Here is a 20599-nt window from a genome sequence, read left to right on the forward strand (position 1 = left end):
CTCTGTGTGTAGGTGTATGTTTTCATTTCTCTTGGGTAAATACTTAGGAGCGGGATTGCTGGGTCATATGATAAATCTATGTTGAACTTCTTAAGAAACGGTCAAACTTTTCCAAAGTACCTACGCCATTTTACATTTTCACCAGCAATGAAACAAGGGATTCAATTTCTCCACATCCTAGTCAACACTTGTTATTGTATCTCTTTTTTGTTATATCCATTCTAGAGCGTGTGAAAATGTTTTTAAATTGGCTTTACTAATTTGCACTTTCCCTGATGTTGTATATATAATACCTGCTTCTCTACATCCTCACCAACTATAGCCATTATCAGTCTTTTAAATTTTTGCCTTGTGAATATTTGTGTAGTTACCTCACTGTTGTTTTAGTTTGCATTTTCCTGATAGTAGTGAGCATCTCTTCATATGTTGATGGACCATTTTTATTCCATCTTCTGTGAATTGCCTGTTCATATACTTTTTTTTTTTTTTTACTGGATTGAGATTTACAGATATTCTGTATGTAATCCAGGTATTGCTGTATATGTAATATGCCTTGGTCTGTGACACTTAACCTTTCTTACATCTTTTTTATACAGAAGCATTTAATTTTCTCTAGTTAAATCTGTCAGTTTTCTTCATTATAGATTTTGGGCTAACTGTTATGCTTAGGAAAGCCCTCCTCCAACCCTAGGATTATAGAAATATTCCCTTATATTTTCTTCTAATAATTCTACAGTTTTACTTTTATGCTGAACACTAATAAATTTGGAAATTATTCTTACATAGAGGAATATATATTTGTTTGGTTCCAATTGCCCCAAAACTTTTCACTGAATTGTTTATCCTTTCCTAACTGATCTGAAATAAAATAAAATCCCACCTCAATCATTGTAAATTTTGACATGCAAATCAGTCATTTTCTGGACTTTATATGCCACTCCATTGATCAATTTGAGCCAATATTGAGCCAGTTAAATTACTATTGCTTGAAGGTGTGTTTTGGTATCTGGTCTGGTAAATCCCCATTCGTAACTCTTATCTTTAAAGAAAATATCTCAACTAATCTTTGCAAGTGTAATGAAAATATTTCCAGATTAACAAGATCTTGTAAGAAAAATAAGGTAGAACCACATAAAGGGTTGAAATGGAAAAACAAGGATAATTTCACATTCTTTAGCTCTGTCATTACTACCAGTGCAAGGACACTTTTGTCCACTAGCAACTCTCTCGTGCACCTCTAGTGCCAGATCATCTGTTTCTATTCTTCATCAAAAAAGAAACCAGGGCTCACGCCTGTAATCCCAACACTTTGGGAGGCCGAGGCAGGTGGATCGCAAGGTCAGGAGATCGAGACCATCCTGGCTAACACAGTGAAACCTCGTCTCTACTAAAAATACAAAAAATTATCTGGGCGTGGTGGCAGGCGCCTGTAGTCCCAGCTACTCAGGAAGCTGACGCGGGAGAATGGCATGAACCTGGGAGGTGGAGCTTGCAGCGAGCCAAGATCGCGCCACTACACTCCAGCCTGGCGACAGAGCGAGACTCCGTCTCAAAAAAAAAAAAGAAAGAAAGAAAAAAAAAAAGAAACCAGGACTCCTTGAAAGGCACAGTCCTATGTCTTGTGTCAAAAAAAAAAAAAAAAAAAAAAAAAAATTAGGATGGCCCCAAACATCCTATTCTTATAACAAAGTAAGGATGCTGCCATAACTGTCAAAAGCAGTATTTTATTTTTTAAAAAACCAAAACCCCACAAAAACAAAAGAATAAGTGTGAAGGACTTCCACCAGCCAAGCTGTAATATTCTGAGCGTTCAAAAAAGGAGATGAAAATTGTAAGGTGAGTCTATAAAGGGACACACCTTCATGGAGATTCCAAGAGAAAAAGGAGTTGTAATACAAAATTAAGATGATTATAGGATATGGCTAAGGGACTATTCATATATGTACGGATATTTTGTTTGTTGTGTGAAGAATAACACATTTTCATAAACCATAGACATGTGTTTGTTTCTAGCTATCCTCACAGGAATAAAGAAAATCATAAAATAAACCAGAAAACATAGTACAAAAAGACAAAAGAAGCCAGGCACAGTTGTGCATACCTGTCATCCCAGCATTTGGGAGGCTGAGGAAGGAGGATCACTTGAGGCCAGGAGTTCAAGACCAGCCTGAGCTGTAACAGAGTGAGACCCTGTCTCTACAAAAAAACTAAAAAAAAAAAAAACCAGCCAGGCATGGTGGCGCATGCCTGTAGTCCCAGCTATTTGGGAGGCTGAGGTGGAAGGATTGCTTGAGCCAGGGAGGTCAAGGCTGCAGTGAGCCAAGATCGTGTCACTGCAGTCCAGCCTGAGTGACAGAATTCTGAGACTCTGTCTCAAAAAAATAGAATCGTCATCAGTGATCACATATAATAAATAGAAATAAGAGTCCTCTTAATCATATATGATCACAAACAGAAGAGGATCCAGCAGTTGTGTCAAAGATAAATAGCCAAATATCCCACGGACAAGCGTTCACCACACAGATTTGATGATTCTTACTAGACAAAATCTTGAAATGATCCTAGTTATATGAGATATTCATAAAGCATATGTAAGTTTTCAATTACACTAATGGACAAGATCAATAGATCGTAAAGGCAAGACAATGAGTAGGTCAGGCTGACTATGCAACATGAAAGCATCCATTTCTGGGAAGGACACCAAGTTTCCAAAATGAAAGAAGAAATGGCAAGATATTAAAAATTCCAAGACAAAGCAAGGAAGAATTAATTATAACAAAGGACTTCGTCCAGGGCCCGTGGTCCATGACTGCAGCAGCTTGGACTGTGCTGCCAGGCCCTCTGTCCTAAGAATCAGTCAAGAACCCAGATCTTGCTCCTTCAATTAGCCTGAGTGGGTAGTTCTTTCCTTTTAATCTTGGTAAAATTACTGCAAGCCCAGAAAGGAGAGTATAACTGAATATCTAGGAGAATATGAAAACAAATATAGTCATAGTAGTAGGAAAGTGTTTTTAAAAGTATAAAACTAATGGACAAATGGCCAGGCACGGTGGCTCATGCCTGTGATCCCAGCACTTCGGGAGGCCAAGGTAGGAGGATCACTTGAGGCCAGGAGTTCCAGACCAGTCTGGGCAACATAGTGAGACCTTGTCTCTAGAAGAAAATAATTAGCAGGCATGGTGGCATGCACCTGTAGTTCCAGCTATTTAGAAGGCTGAGGCGAGAGGAGAGCTTGACCCAGGCAGTCAAGGCTGCAGTGAGCTATGATCGCACCATTGCACTCCAGCCTGGGTAACAGAGACTCTATCTCAAAAACAGTAATAATGGACATAAAGTTTGATTTTTAAAAATGGGTATATGTAAGCTATTTTTAAAATGTGCTAACCACTGTGTTCAAGTATAGTTGATATATTGTTTAAGGAGTTTACAAGGTTTCAAACAATCATGTATACTCGATCTATAGCTGCACTTTAGGCTGTTTGAGGCGATTTAATTTAATTCACAATACATGTTTACATGCTCAAGAAAAATTGCTGTTTGTTTTCTTTCTCCCTTCCTTCCTAATTCAGTCAAAAAGCCACTAGGCAGTGCCTGGGAGGTGAAAGCAGCTGAAGGTCAGGGGATTGAGAAAATAAATAAATGAGTGGAGGACAGTGGAAGCCAGGGTTGTCACTGTCGGAGGAGGGAGTGACAAATTCGGAAAGGGGGAAAAGAACATGCCACCAGGTTGGGATTGGAGGTATCAATGTGACCTGAAGATTTTTTTTTTTTTTTTTTTTTTGAGATGGAATCTCACTCTGTCCAGCCCAGGCTGGAGTGCAGTGGCGTGATCTCGGCTCACCACAATCTCCGTCTCACAGGTTCAAGTGATTCTCCTGCCTCAGCCTCCTGAGTAGCAGGAACTACAGGCACACACCACCACGCCTGGCTAATTTTTATATTTTTAGTAGAGACGGGGTTTCACCATGTTGGTCAGATTGGTCTTGAACTCCTGACCTCAAGCAATCCACCCGCCTTGGCCTCCCAAAGTGCTGGGATTATAGGCATGAGCCACCATCCCTGGCCAGACCTCATGATATTCTATAAATACAGATATAAAAATAAACATCAATGCAAATGTGTGCATACATATTTACACTTAGACACACAGGCACATATATAGTTTGAGGGTTTCTAGGAGTAGCGGGACTGCAGTAGCAATGAACACACTTTCAACAAATGAGTGAGTGCCCTTTGTGCCACGGCGAGTGGTAATTATCATCTTGCCAGAAAATCTAGGAGCAAGTGGGAAGACATTCAAAAGATCCCCAACTGATAATCAGACTACGTTTTCTCATGAGACAAAACAAAGTAGAAACTGTGATTGTTAGCCTAGCTCATAAAGATTGTATTTATCCAAAGACCCTGGAAGTAAAATACTTCATTTTTTTATACTAGGAAATGTATGCTGGGTAGTATTATTTTAAAACTTCTTTTAGCTGTCCTATAGTATTTTAAATCTTACTCAACACTTTGAAATTGCCCTGTCTTGTTTCAAATCTATTACCACTACTGTAAAACACACACACACACACACACACACACACACACACGCCGGGGGCGGGGGGGAGGGTGGGGAGAGAGAGAGAGAGAAGAGAAAGAGAGATTGGGGAAGTGGTCAAATGCATTGACAGCCTTAACAGTCACCTGGGCAAACTGCCTAGTTATTCCAAGGATGCAGCTACTCCTCAAATGATTTTTGGATCTATCTTCTGTACTGGCTTTAGAGTTCATGGTACAACCTTAGAGAAAGTACATTTTTACTCTCCTGAGTAGATACAATATTTTAAAACAGTCCAAAGACACTAGAAGCTGGGTGATCAAACTGAGTAATTTGTAGTTGAAAAATAAAGGCATACTTATAAAGAGACTTGAACCTCCTAAGTATTTTCACCAGTAGTATAATGCGATCAGGTGTATACCTTTCCAAAGTAACTTCTTTGAGGAATAACATTCATATAGTTGAATCAACAAAAAAAAACCCATAATCACACTTCAGACATGCCGTATGTACTGGGGTCAAACACACTAAACAATGGCCCTTCCCAAAACCTGTCTCCCACTGTCCTACAAGCTATCTAAAATACAGAATACTTTGAGCTGAGGACTGACGGCTGCTGCTGAAGGCCATAGGGTCTACCGCAATGTGTAATTTACAGTGCCATAAATACCTGAGATGACTCTGTTTGATATGATAAACTGTCAGCTTGACTGCCACAAGGCAATAGGACATAAGTGATTGGGGGTAAGGTTGTCAATGAGGACCAGTCATCAAAAGGGAGACCCTGGAACCAACTCTCACCTTTGAACTGAACCCAACCCCGTTCTGTTCCAGATGCCCACTTTAAACAGATCAGACAAACATGGTTGCATGGTCCAAGCATGTGGTGATTTTTATTAAGAATAACTTTGGTTCTAAGAATTCCACCCTCAATTCTTTAATACTTTCCGTTAAAAACAATTATACAAGAGCAAATACAAAAAATATTAAATTATGAAAACCAATCCATTAAGGCTCCCTTTATATATATTATATACACTCAAACAAGTCAAGATTTTTCAGAGTAGAAGAATAAAGTCGACTGTTATAGCTTAGAAAGCAACACTGCTACTATGAGACTATAAAACATTGAACTAGTTTAAGAAACCCACGCTGTGGAAAAATGGAGCCATTTTTGTCAAAAAGTGGCTCAAAGCACAAAACTGCTCGGATGTTCAAGAGTCCTAGGGGTTTGGGCTGCACGGTATTAAGGGGAGAGAGGAGACTGACAGCCTGTTTGAATCAGGCTTGTGAGCCCAGGTCATCTGACAACTTCAAAGAGCTTCTCTGCCTATACATTCCACCGTTTAGCATAAAACACCACTTTACGCTATTTACAAGTCTCCTTTTGGCCAGATTTTGTACTACTCATTACAAATAATTCTGCAGATTTGAGTGAGATTAGGAAGGAAATGCTTTCTTAATTAACTTCCCCCCCCCCCCCCCCCCCCCAGTGAAGAAAGAATTCTAGTTAAGCTCTAGGAACAGAATTGGGCCTTCTAAAGGAGCCTATCAGGGCCCTTGTGAATACGATCAAGTGGCAGAATTGCTTCGAGAATACAGATTTCAAGATCTGACATCTAGTTAGATAACAAGATAGAAGCCAGTCCCGAATCTTCATTTTGCAAACAGCATCACTAGTCCACAGACGCAAAGAAAGAATTCCAGTCAATGTGCAATCAGAAATGGGCTTTTCCAGATCATCAGTCACCACACTTTCTTCTCTCAAAAGGAAGAACGATGGAAAAAAATAGTTACCATTCCATTCTTCAAAACCAAATTACTATAGAGCAACAATTCTTCTTAAGCATTTCTCAGTTTATTCAAATAATACTTGCTGATGAGATAGATAATCCATTTCAGGTATAATCAACTAACATGTTTCTCTAACTAGCAGTATATTATCATTGCATTTACTTTTGTTCCCATTCAGATTGAATATGGGTCTAATTGTCAACTGCTAACACTAAAGCATTCCCATAGAAAGCTAATTTCTACTATGCTAATTAAGGATTCAAAAGCTCTGGATCCAGCTTTCTATGAGTCTTCAAAGAAAGTATGAGAAGTCTCTACAATGCAGAAATGACTGGCTGAACTGTCTCTAACGGAGAGCATACTAAATCCTCAAAAATTCTTCCATATCACCCAGGCCAAAGGTACCGATGCCCACACCAGCAGTTTAAAACTAATTTTGCATGAGAATGCTGCTGCTGTCTATAACTCAGCCCCTCTCTGAGGAGCGTGGTGCTAGCTAGAATGAGGGCACTCAGCAGCCCCTCCCTTCCCGTCAGCTGTTCCTGAGAGATGCAATATAGTAGTCATCGACATCATCCTTATCAACAGCATCATCACTCAAACAGTGGTGAAAGTCTTTCTTCACAAGAAAAAACAAAGATAAAGAAATATATGAGCATTAATCAGAAAGTTTCAAAGCTTGGATTCTAATGACACTCATTATCATTAGACATTCAAATGCTATACATCTCATGAAGCCTCCTTAAGAGCAATCTACACTGATTTCACGTTAGAATGCCTAGTGAAATCCTCACTGCCCAGCCGGTCATGGGAACCTTCCCCCACACTCCTCTTGGAGAAATGAAAAGATGTGCGGGCTTCTACTTGTGATACTGAAGCTGGGTTATATGGACTAGTTCCACTCTCTAAAGGACTGGAAGGTTATTCCATCTAAAAGAACTAGATCAGCAAGACATTTAAAAACAAAACTGAACAAAAATCCTCCTAGTAATCAAAGCAATTAACGAACGGACAGGATGTACCTTCTTGGAACTGGAATGTCACTATGTAGCCTACTATTATTACACAGAGAACCAAAAGGAATGAAAATAAAATCAAGATGGGTGTTTACAGGCTTTTAAACCTTCTCACCCTATTTCTAAATTTAGTGCCAACAAGGGTAGTGGCTGTGCTCAACATTCACGTTCCTTCTCTGGTGTTAACTGCAACATGGGTGAAAGTATAAATTAAACAAGAAAATTCTGGGTCCTCAAAATAAAATTTACAGTGGGTGAACAGATTAAATGCATTTCTATGTGATCTCAATTATCTAACAGATAACAAAAAGAGGAATTAAAAGTATTTTTTTTTTTTTAGCTTTTAAAAGAAAAAAGGCTCTGGGTCCCACTAAACTTGGAATGGAAGAAAAACCAAGTCGTGCAACTCTCAAGAACTGATTCCAGTGTCCTCTTCCTTTTTCCTGTTCTCACTTTTCTGCTTGTTGGTTCTGTTAAGTCTCTGAACACAGGTCCATCATTCCAACTTATGCGCGGGGCACTGCCCTTCATTTGGCGAATAGGAACTGCAACCGTCACAGGCAAGGCATCCACCCAGATCGCAGGAAAATCACACCAAATCCTACTGCAAATCAAAATTCTCTGCTGGCTGGAACATTCTCCAGGGGCTTGTGCCCTGAGATTGAGGAGGCACCCACAGACAGCTCTGTGGGGTGACACACGAGGTCTTGCTGCAGCCTCGGCCTAGGACTCCTGGGCTTGGGCGACTTCTTGGCCTGTTCTCCTGAGATTGCCTTTCACCTTCACGAACTCGGGGGCATTTTCTTGCTCTTCTTGCAATTTCTGCTTCTCAAGTTCAAGCTAAATGACATTCAGAAAAGGAAAGATTATTTACAAACCAAGCAGCCTTTCAAAATACTCCTCTCTCTTTGCAAAGTCCCTGACAACTTTACTTCCCCAAGGAAGGAAGTCTCTCCTGGTGCCCCACTTTTAAAAAAATGGATGGATGGAGTCTGAGTAATTGTGCACAGAAACAAAAGCTACTTGGTTGTCACTGCAAATAGGACCACGAGATGACAAGAATTGAAAAGACAGGGCTAAGAAAACACATCCTGAGGTCAGCGCGCAGCTGCTCTGGAGTCTTCGTGAGGGTGAATTTCACTAAATGACCCCAGCACCCTGTGTGAATTCAGTGCCATGTCCCTGTTTTGCTTTTGACTCTGGAATCTGTTTTAGGTCCTCAGTAGGATTCTTGTCCCCACCTTGAACATATCTGACCCCATTTGCTGACATTTGTCTCCAAAATTTCTTTCATAGTATAAATGTATACACTGACACGTCTGGTAAATCCTGCCTGCTCCAGCACTCCAACATTCCTCAAGATAAAAAAAAAAAAAAAGACAGCTTCCAGTCAATCCCCCTTACCTGCTCCAACTTCTGCTGCCGTTTTAATAGCTCTATTTCCAAGTCAGATTTCTTCTTCTGTGCTTCTTCTTCCTTCTGCTTTATTACTTGGTCTCGTTTTCTTTTTTCCATCACCTTCTGCAATTCTGGTTTGTTCTGAGGAGCAAGACCCCTGAAAAACAAGTATTAACAAAAATTAAAAAAATGTTCATCTAATGGCTACATCGTTTTATGAACAGAAATTTAACTTACAATATCAACCATGGAAAAGAGGTCTACAGAATTAGCATGATACCTACTAGGCTACAATAGGCAACATGGTGATCTAAGAAATTCACCAGCATGAAAGAAAGGCAATAGGAGATCTCCAGAGAGTACATAAAATCCATTCATTCAATAAAAATGTATTGGCCACCTGCCGTGTGCAAGACAGTAGGCTATGCAAAGAAGGGCAGTGAGGATGGGGGTGCTCGTATGATGACTGTGATGGGTGCCCATGACGGAGACGGAGATGCTCAGGAAATCAGGGGGCTCTGCACGGAGAGGAGGCTTCCCAAAATCTAGCCCCTGATTTTTTTCTTTTTTTCTGAGATACAGTCTTGCTCTGTCGCCCAGGCTGGAGTGCAGTGGCACGCGATCTAGGCTCAATGCAACCTCCGCCTCCTAGGTTCAAGCAATTCTCCTGTCTCAGCTTCTGGAGTAGCTGGGATTACAGGTGTGCACCACCACGCCCAGCTAATTTTTGTATTTTTAGTAGAGACGTGGTTTCACCATGTTGGTCAGGTTGGTCTCGAACTCCTGACCTCAGGATCCACTCACCTTGGCCTCCGAATGTGCTGGGATTACAGGTGTGAGCCACCGTGCCTGGCCTCTGGCCCCTGATTTTATGCACTAAATGCAGCCTTAAGACCAGCTAGCACAGAAATTTAGACAGTAAAATGGCCCTCGAAACCTTCCCACTCTTCATTTTTCAGATCTGAAAGGGGGTTCTTGTACATCTAAAGGCAGGTCCAAAGTTACATCACTACTGAAGGATATGGCCATGCAGAACCTTAATCCCTTAACTCTCAGTCCAGCGTTCCTCCACTGAAACCCTTTCAGATGTGTGGTTGATTCTTTACAATGAAAGCAAGTCAGCCTTCAGGGAAGGTCTACATTTCTCAGAGATAAATTAGGCAGCCATCTCTCCAAATGGGGAGAAACAAGCCAAACAGGTCATGAACTAACCACCCTCCATCTGAAATATTTGAGAGAAGTCAAGGGAAAGACATGTCTTAGCATTTTCTCCAGTGCGATCTCTGTCTAACTGTCAGCTTAAGATTTGCCTTTTCTATTTCCTTAGGATTTCTCCTATGGCTTTCCAGAATGCTGGATCATCCAGCCCACCTTTCTTCTTATTGTCTTCCTTAGTCACTTATCTTAGCCAGTCTCTGCCAACTCATTAAGTAATCTCAACTTGATGTTAAAATTTACCAAGACAATTTAAAATAAAAATAGGACCAACCACCAAACAGGAAAAGCACTATCAATTTCAGGCAGCACAGGGGGTAGGTAACAGTGCACACACACTCATGCTAGGCACACAGGCACGTAGCAGAAGAGTAATTCATGCTTTTCTGAACTGTAGGCAACGAACACTGCTGACTCTGTCCTGGACTCCAGGATGGGCCTGAGCACCTCCCACACACCTCCTGGTCTGGCTGCTGGTGACTGCTAATCTGTAGACCAGGGACAAGGTTGTTCTTTAAACAACTCCTATCAACTACCGTGGCTCACCAACTAGGACTCATCTGAGCAACTGTTAAATAACAATTTCCAATATATGTGCTCTGACCAGAGAAACTCAACAGCACACTCACCTCGATCCCTTTCAAGTCCACATAATCACATCTGTAAACCAATCCTCAATTGTATACTTCCTCGTTCATCTAGAATTTCTAAAAATTCTGGCATCTCTCCTATCTAGATGCTTTTAAAAATCACAATAAAAACTTAATTCAAAGTTGTTCTTTAGAGTAAAAATCACTATATTCCATCTTTTTTTTTTTTTTTTCTGAGACAGGGTCTCTCCAGGCTGGAGTGCAGTAGCATGATCTCAGCTCTGCCTCCTGAAACCTCTGCCTCCTGAGCTCCAGCGATCCTCCCACCTCAGCCTCCTGAGCTCCAGCGATCCTCCCACCTCAGCCTCCTGAGCAGCTGGGGCCACAGGCACATGCCATCATGCCCAGTTTTTTTTTGTTTTTTGTTTTTCTTTTTGAGATGGAGTTTTGCTCCTGTCACCCAGGCTGGAGTGCAATGGCACAATCTCAGCTCACTGTAACCTCCTTTTCCCAGGTTCAAGCGATTCTACTCCCTAAGCCTCCCGGGTAGCTGGGATTACAGGTGCCCACAACCATGCCCAGATAATTTTTTGTATTTTTGGGAGAGATGGGGTTTCACCACGTTGGCCAGGCTGGTCTCGAACTCCTGAGCTCAAGTCATCTACCTGCCTTGGCCTCCCAAAGTGGTGGGATTACAGGCATAAGCGACCACACCCAGCTAGTATAGTCCATCTTTAATGACAGAGGACACACAGTCAAAATAATATATATCTCCAATTTCCCAATTTTCATTAGCAGAACTTTCCGTTAAAAAAAGTCTGGCCAAATTTCTAGTGAAACAAAAGAGGCAGGTGACTTTTGTGCTTTAATTATGGTTTGCTTCATACTTATCAAGACTGAACAACAGGGTAAAAAATACGGACAGATTAAATCTTTAATCAGCACAATATAAGTTGCTTAAGAGTACTCTGTTCAAAATAAAGGTGTTATTAACCACAGGAAAAGCTGTTTTTAAGTAATCTGAATAAAGATTTACTCAGTTTCATGACTACTAAGAAGTCTTGATATAACACTACAGACAGAATTAAGGGATTTAAATTTTAGGATTAAGAATTTAGCTATCTGAATAATTTAAATTTCAAACATTTTTCTTTCCCTACATTTCACTGGCAAAATTAACTTCAACTATTATTAAATTCTCCTGGATTATGCAAAAGCTGCTGAACATTTGATGTATGACACAATTGGCTGACATTCCATTGTAACCTATGAATGGGTTTAACTATTATACAGTATTCATTTTCCTTTCAAAGATTTTACACAATAGTGACAGTAAGATAAAATATGTAGTAACAAAAAATTCAGGAAAATGGTGCTTATATGATAAATATTCTCTACTTACAGCAGTCAAGAAGTCATACAAATTTAGTTAAAATTTTATCACAGTGGATTACTTAACTTTCTGTGCTGAATGGAAAAAGTCAAGCATTGCCCGTATAAGTCTCTAAGTCTAAATGGAGCAGAGATAGTGCTGACAGACAGAAATGAGTTTCTCCAACTTTCATAGTTAACTACAATACCATCCCTGGCATAAGAACAGTTGGTTCTCTTTAATCAATCCTGACATATACAGCTAACAAGTACTTTCAACCCCTTTATGACAGTATCACCCAAAAGCAACAGTAATTTCCAAGTTGGCTTCTTGGTCAGGTAGCTACCTGCGATTACTAAAGCGGGCAAAGTCAATTTTAAAAATTATAAAATTAGTAAGTGCTCTTTGCAGAAAAAGAAAGGTAATATACCCATATGTTAAATAAAAAAAGCAAAAGCACATCTAAACCCTCTCCTTTAAACAAATCAGAGGAGCTCCACTCCACTGCAAATGTTCTGTGTGAACAGTGGCCTCAAAATTATACAAAGTAGAGGCCCTGTACCCGTCAACCCCTACCCATTCCTGCATCCAGAGAGAACTGTTACCGACAGTTTGGTCTATGTTCCTCCACACTTTCTATACCTATATAAACATGCCACAATTCTGCCATATCCCTATTGACAGACATCTATTTGGTTTCCAACTGTTCACTATTAAAAACAATGAGGCACTGAGCCTCTGTGGACATTTATAGCTGCAAGCTTCTACAAGTAGTTCTGTTGGCTAGATTCACAGAAGCGGAATTGCTGGCTAAGCACCTGCACATTGCGTATTTTGATGAGCACTGCCAAAGTGCCCTACAAAAAAGCTGCAATGATTTATATTCCCACCACCAGAGTATGAAACAACTTTGAAAGGTACATTTCACATAAACCACTAAATACATTCAAGGGAAGATGGGGCGAGTCCACATTCATTCCACATCTACCTGAACTCTGTACCTATGTATTAATAACTGAAGTCATTCCGTTACCTGGGAGAGCATTCGGCCAGAGGAAAGGTCTCAGACCATCACAGAACAATGCCTGCCCACTTAGCCAAACATCTCCTGGCCTAATTATTTTTCTTGGGGTACAGGGAAAAGCTGACTTGAATTTCAGCCCTTGTTCTTTTTTTTCGAGGGGGCAGACTCTCGCTCTGTTGCCCATGCTGGAGTGCAGTGACATGACCTCGGCTCACTGCAACCTCTGCTTTCTGGGTTCAAGCTATTCTCCTGTCTCAGCCTCCCAAGTAGCTGGGACTACAGGTGCGTGCCACCACACCAAGCTAATATTTTTGTATTTTCAGTAGAGACGGGGTTTCGCCACGTTGGCCAGGCTGGTCTCAAACTCCTCACCTCAGGTGATCCACCCGCCTGGGCCTCCCAAAGTGCTGGAATTACAGGCGTGAGCCACCGCGCCAGGCCTGAATTTCAGCCCTTGTTCTTTAATCTTGTAATCTTCTGGTTTGGCCTGCCTCATTTACATTTCTGGTTCAGTCATTTTTACCTGCATGGATTCAAACACAAATACTTGTATCCTTTATCTCTAGAACTGCCCCTATCTTTTTCCATGCTGTACAGCAGCAAGTATTTATTGAGGAACTATTCATCTAGAAAAGCATGCCAAAAGAATGTCAGCTAAAAACCAGGAACAAGAAGCCACTGACTTCTAAATATACAAGCCAAAGAACCAATTTTAGGGATATGTTTAAGTAACTGACCTATGTATTCCAAAAAGTAATTTTTGTAGAGTACAGAATCTCTCTCTCTAAATAATATCAGAAATATTCTTAATTTTGTTTTTTTTTTTTTTTAAAGACAGAGTCTTGCTCTGTTGCCCAGGCTGGAGTGCAGTGGCACCATCTCGGCTCACTGCAAGCTCCGCCTCCCGGGTTCACACCATTCTCCTGCCTCAGCCTCCCGAGTAGCTGGGACTACAGGCGTCCGCCACCACGTCCAGCTAATCTTTTGTATTTTTTAGTAGAGACAGGGTTTCACTGTGTTAGCCAGGATAGTGTCGATCTCCTGACCTCGTGATCCGCTCGCTTTGCCCTCCCAAAGTGCTGGGATTATAGGCGTGAGCCACCGCGCCTGGCCCTTCTTAATTGTTTTTTAAAGGATCTCTTCAATAGTAATCTTTTAACCAAAAAAAAGCCTTTTGAAAGCTGCCTTTTTATACCACTGAGAACACCTATGGAAACTGAGAACCTGATGCAGGGTTTTAACAGTCAGACCTAGAGGCTTCAAGACTTTAACCTGAAACTAAGCTGGGTCCCAAAGACGGTAAACAGAAGAGTAGGATTATACACTAGAAAGAGCGTAGGTTTCACAGTTAGAAGACCTGTGGGTGCTTGTTCTCTAAAGCAGCGACTTGGCCTTTAACATATAATCTCTAAAATGTAACTGGAAAAACTGTCTGAATTGCTACAGAGCTTTGAGCTAAATTTGTAACTATGCGTAGCAAACGTACAGTCTCCATATAAACTTGTTTTTATTTCCAAACACTATTTCAAAAAACTATTACGTGATCTTGAGATGATTCCTTAAACCAGTTACCCTGAGATTACTCACATGAGTGAGGGTAATCTGAAGATAACGCACACTGGGTTATTAGAAAGAGCACCGGATGAGACAAAATGTAGGAAGACTTGTTATAAACTGCAGAAAAGCAAACAGATTTTCATTACAATACCATGCAATAGTCAAGACTGGTTATTCCTTAACCTAACACACATCGTATTGATGTGACGTATCCTATAGTTCGGCACTAAAATTTAGAAGTAAAAACCCCAGTCTCTAAAAAGTATACAAAATAAAAGATGAATAAAAGGAAAGAAATGAGAAATTCTCAGTCTAAAACCAGTGTATTTCTAACAAGTTTACTATGACTTTGAAAACTCTTAAGAGATAAGATGACATACATTCATTTGATTTTGAAATCTGCCTTTTCTTTTTCTTTCTCTTCTTCTTTTCTTAACGTATTTCCAACCAGACCAAAGCCTTCAAAGAAGTGGGAGAAAAAGCAATAGGAAATTCCAGATGTTGCCACATAGGAAGTGGAAGATAGATGTGACTAAGTGATCACTTACTAAGTTAAGCATTTTCATACAAGCTATTCTTTAAGTTTTTTTGTTTGTTTGTTTTTGGAGACAGAGTCTTGCTCTGTCACCCAGGCTGGAATGCAGTGGCATAATTTCGGCTCACTGCAACCTCCACCTCCCATGTTCAAACAATTCTCCTGCCTCAGCCTCTTGAGTAGTTGGGATTGCAGGCATGTGGCACCATGCCTGGCTAATTTTTGTATTTTTACTAGAGACAGGGTTTCACCAGATTGGCCAGGCTGGTCTTGAACTCCTGACCTCAGGGGATCCACCTGCCTTGGCTTCCCAAAGCGGTGGGATTACAGGCGTGAGCCACGGTGCCCAGCCTACTTTAATTTTTATAAGAAACACATTATTATCTTCCACTTTACAGATGAAGAAACAGATCTCAAGAGGAGATACCTTGGCCAAGATCATAAGATAGGTAAAGTGAAGTCCTACCATTTCTCTCTGACCTCAAAGCCCACGTCCTCTCTACACCATAGTACTTTAGGGAAACCCAGCATTGCCTCAGATCAGTTGAGCTGGGCAAACAAGGAGAAGAAAGAACAGGCCAAAGACAGCATGGAAGAAGCCCTGTCTCTAAAACATGTGGAAATAGACTCAACTGCACAAATCTGTAGGTTTTACAGCAATATGACCCAAACTACTAAATACATTTCTGCAGAATAATTCATAGCCTATAATTTAGAGAACACTTACTCTGCAAATGTCTGTTTTACTCTGACCTTTATTCTGAGTTGGAGCCCTTCCATAGGTTTTTCTAGAAGAAAAAGTTTGAGCTAAAATGTTTCTTAGAGAACAGCTAAGTCCCCTACCTTACACTTTATAGATAAGGGACCTGAGGCCAAAGAGGTGAAGATAATCTGAAAATCTATGAGTGACAACTGCTATTCTGTTTCACAGCCTACTAAACTGACAATCTTTCCACCAAAATGAAGACATGATTTCCCAGGCAGGACAGGATGGCTTCCAAATTCTGTGGTCTATTTTAGGAACTTAATAGTCTCATTTTGCTTTGGCCGTAATAATACCAAATTCATATATTCTTCCTTCTATTGTGTGACAAAGGCAGATGGAAGCTAAAATCTTCTCTGCGTTCAATTTAATATACATTAATCCAACAGCTTCCTAGTAATATGCTGGGGATAAAACAGGAGTAAGCCTCATTCCCACACTCTAGAGGGAGAAATGTATTTACAAAGACTTCCTGGGATAGATAGGAGTCATTAGTTCTACCTGGAGTGTAGTCAGGAAAGAGAACTGCCACAAAAATGCCCCCTTTATCCTCTTTAAAACATGTTTTTAACTAGGCCTCCCTGCAATGAATTACCCTAATGCTAAACTTGATCTGCGTTATCTTTCAGTTCAACGGGAGACCTTTCACCAGGGCTTAGCAAAGAGTAGGCAAATGGGCCATCTATAGTACTGCGAGATCTGAAAATAATCCTAAATGAAGCTTCCTAGTTCTTAAACTGAAAAAGTGACCTTGCATCCTCAGTGCTCCTAGTCTCCTATCCCGCCCAAATTACTTAAAAAGCAGAGTACACCAGCCCAACATCCAAATGATTTATGGCACAGATGGAGCTTGCAAAGCAGATAGAAGGTAAATGTTTTCCTGTCCTCCAAAATAACAATAAAGACTATGATAATAATCATTTAAAATGCTACTCAAAAACAAACCAAAACATGAGTGTCCTATCTATTAAGTCTAATATGGTTCTAGAGACTTCTCCCTGCCACTGACAAATGCTGGAGTAGGCAGTAATTACCTGATTCCTATACCTCCCTCAGTGTAAGGAGAAAATTCAGAGAGTTTAAATTTAAGAATATATTTCTCTTCTACTTAGGACATTCTCTTCTATCCCTAATCCAGCCTCTTCCATCCAAATTTGGAAAAAGGCATCCATTTCAGAAGGGAACCCGGGACTGCAGGAGTCTAGAAGCACTGCCGGCCACCGCAGTCACAGCCACCTGCAAGGGGACCTGCCTCATGGAGGGATAACCCGGTTCTAGGATGTGAGAAGGAAGAAGAAAGCCTTAACACAGGGCAAGAAATCAAAGAATCTTTGAAGCCTCTGTAAATACAATTAAAATTAAATATCATTATCTTAAAAGTCCTCTTAAAAAAAAAAAAAAAAACTATGCTCAAGAAACCATTTTAGGCCGGGCGCGGTGGCTCAAGCCTGTAATCCCAGCACTTTGGGAGGCCGAGACGGGCGGATCACGAGGTCAGGAGATCGAGACCATCCTGGCTAATACAGTGAAACCCCGTCTCTACTAAAAAAACACAAAAAACTAGCCGGGCGAGGTGGCGGGCGCCTGTAGTCCCAGCTACTCGGGAGGCTGAGGCAGGAGAATGGCGTGAACCCGGGAGGCGGAGCTTGCAGTGAGCCGAGATCTGGCCACTGCACTCCAGCCTGGGCGACAGAGCGAGACTCCGCCTCAAAAAAAAAAAAAAAAAAAAAAAAAAAAAGAAACCATTTTACCTTTTTTGATTCATAAGAAGTTCTCTGTGAAGATCTTGATGGTTCCGGGAGGTTTTGACAGGATTGATCAGTTTCTGAGGCCTAATGAGTTCAGGATTGTCATCTTCTATGTAGTCTGGCTCGGCCATGATGCTTCTTGTAATGAGATATGAGTCCTTAGGGTCGATATCCTCAGGTGGGCCGCCTGAAAGAGAAAGATGAGAAATACTCCTTTGCAGTTTTTGCTAAGGATTCTCCCACATATGCAGAGGCCCACAGACCTGTGCTCAGTATGCTAACACATGCCATCCTCCTGGGTCCACTCTGAGGTATCACTGATACATCTTCTAAAGCGCTTGGAATGTAACTGGGGTGGGGCAGGGAAGAGAATGGTGGCCTGGTCTCGTCTTGCCCATGACTAAGGCCAGGGAGCCCTGTGGCCTGACTTCTATCACTGCCACTGCCACACCTTGAGTTCCAGTCACAAAGGATGCTTCCTGCCACCCTGTCTCCGTATCAACTTCAGAACAAGCACTTGAGCATGTCAGAAAAAAGAAAGTTCAAATGAAAATTCAAACACTGGCCTAAGAGGGCTGCAGGTGGACACAAACTAAAGCTGGCCTCTTGCCTGTTGAACTGGAGTTTGTTAAATATTTCACTGACGATTATTGGTTATAAACCTGTTTATCAAACACAGAACAAAGACAGGATGGAATCGGTCACCCTCCACCAGATTCTAAGATGCCTCACCTTTCTCCTAGCCACTCAGCTGCATATTTACCTTATCTTATACACAGCATCACTGAGGCCTGTCACACAGGACTGAAACTGCTGTTTCACTGCCTGCTTCTCCCACCTTTGTGCCACATGTATTCCCCTGTTACAAAATACAAGGCCGGGAAAGGTAGCTCATGCCTGTAATCCCAGCACTTTGGGAGGCTGATGTGGGAGGATCCCTGAGGCCAGGAGCTTAAGACCAGCCTGGGCAATATAGCAAGATCCCATACGTTTAAAAAAAGTTTTAAATGCCCTGGGCATAGTGGTACATGCCTGCAGTCTCAGTTACTCAGGGGGCTGAGGTGGGAGGATCACTTGAACCTAAGAGTTGAGAGGCTGCAGTGGGCTATGATTGCACCACTGCACCGCAGCCTGGGTGACAGAGCAAGAGCAAGACCTCATATCTGTAAAAAAAAAAAAAAAAAAAAGAGGCTGGGCACAGTGGCTCATGTCTGTAACCCCAGCACTTTGGGAGGCTAAGGTGGGTGGATCACTTGAGGCCAGGGGTTTGAGACCAGCTTGGCCAATATGGTGAAACCCTGTCTCTACTAAAAATACAAAAATTAGCCAGGCGTGGTGGTGCACGCGGGTAGTCCCAGCTACTTGGGAGGCTGAGGCAGGAGAATCGCTTGAACCCGGGAGGCAAAGGTTGCAGTGAGCCGAGATCACACCATTGCACTCCAGCCTGGGCAACACATCGAGACTGTCTCAAACCAAACAAAACGGAAAAGGAAAGGGAATGAAATGTATATATACAGCCCCTCACATAACTTACTTTGGGACCCATTCTCCGTCTACACTGATCTGCGTTCCTAAGCTTAGGTAAGTCCTCAAACCTGGCTCTGAATAAATCTAACTGCGATTTCTCTAAGTTTTAGTGCTTGTTGTTTCACTTGCTGGTCAACAGGCACCGGACCCAGGTCCTTTATTGCTAATCCTTCAGCCTCAGCAAATCAATCTACACTACAAACATATCAATGCGGACCCTGCGGCCAGTGGAAGAGGCTTCCAGGGCTCAGCACGGTGCTCGCTGGCCTGTGACACTGGTCATTGTCTCCTTTCTTAAGCACCTTGTGGGCTTCATCCTGCTCGTATCCTTCCAGGCCCTTCCTCAAATGTCACCTTCTCAGAGAGGCCTGACCTCCTAGCCGCCCTGCTGAAAAGTATGACCCGGCCTCCAGCACCTCCCATGTTATGTTCCGTCCACCAAACCACAGCAACATCTTTACAAAGTGAATGTGAAAATAAAGAGAATGAAAATCCAAAGGCTAAGTTAACTGAAAAATCATGTAGCTGCAACATTTGTTTAAATATCTTAAATATCACCGCATGATTAAGGCTCAAAATTATCAAACAATAAGGCATATATAATAAATTACACCAAACATTCCTCAGACACTATCTGCATTGATCTTTTAACAACAAGAACGCCTGCAACCCGAACTGAATTGAGAATTACAAACCTCGCAGAGGGTGACTCAGGGAACCCATCACAGCCAGTCTGATTTCAACACACTGTCCCATGGAAAAACGTGCTCCTCGGCGAAACCCGGAATGCACTACATACACCTCTGTGCAGCTACAAGTGTCTGAAAAACTCAACCGCAGTTTCGTTCTAGTTAATCATAGACAAGAAGGCTACACACTTCCAGAAAAGGCTATCTCTGTCCTTCACCATGGATAATCTCCATGACGCCAAACCCAAACAGACAACGGCCTCTGACCTTGACCTCGTTATTACAGTTGGGGAGGAGCTGGAGGGAATGTGACAGAAGAGCCGGCCAGGGATCAGCAGCAGGAAGAGCGCATGCAAAGGCCACAGGGTAGGAGGGTGCCTTCGGGGGACGAGAAACAGCAAAGCAGCCAGGGTGGCCGCATGGGAGGGAGGGATGGTGAGGATATAGCGTGTGGGAACTTCAACACCAGTGCTGGCATTCTGGTCTTCACCCTGAGGGCCATGGGGAGCCATTCCCAGGTTCTGAGCAGCGTAATGACAGTATCTGACTCATGAGTTAAAAGATTACTCCAGCTCCTAGGTTTAGAACGGGCTGCAGGCAGGCAGGCAGGGAGTCAGGGTGGCAGCTGCAAGGGTCATCCAAGTGAGAGATGCTTTAGACTCACACAACAGCAGCACAGGTAGGCGGAGAGCCTGATTCAAGATGTATTTTAAAGGTAAAGTCTCTGGGACTTCCTGAAGGACTGGACACGAGGCGTGAAAAGCACAGAGGAATCAAGGATGACTCAGAAGTTTCTGGCCTGAGCAACCAGAAGGCTCAAGTTGCCATGAC

The 20599-nt window shown here is 41.9% G+C and overlaps 1 protein-coding gene across 11 annotated transcripts in view; it reads right to left on the reverse strand.

Moving 5' to 3' along the window:
• Nucleotides 1–5406: 5406 nt before the first annotated feature.
• Nucleotides 5407–20599, reverse strand: part of FAM107B (family with sequence similarity 107 member B) — a 257258-nt gene continuing 242065 nt past the window's right edge. For 10 of the 11 annotated variants that reach the window (XM_073018730.1, XM_073018733.1, XM_073018734.1 and 7 more), the window contains 3 exons: nt 17556–17739; nt 8755–8905; nt 5407–8190 (listed from right to left, as the gene is read on the reverse strand). In XM_073018730.1, the coding sequence (XP_072874831.1) occupies nt 8074–8190; nt 8755–8905; nt 17556–17739 (452 nt within the window). In that variant the 3' untranslated portion in view covers nt 5407–8073. Of the gene's footprint in view, nt 8191–8754; nt 8906–17555; nt 17740–19774; nt 19939–20599 lie in introns of those variants that run through there. The other variant, XM_073018732.1, reaches the window with a different exon arrangement.

This window comes from Chlorocebus sabaeus, chromosome 9, assembly GCF_047675955.1.
Source record: "Chlorocebus sabaeus isolate Y175 chromosome 9, mChlSab1.0.hap1, whole genome shotgun sequence".
In the NCBI taxonomy this organism is placed as follows: domain Eukaryota; kingdom Metazoa; phylum Chordata; class Mammalia; order Primates; family Cercopithecidae; genus Chlorocebus; species Chlorocebus sabaeus.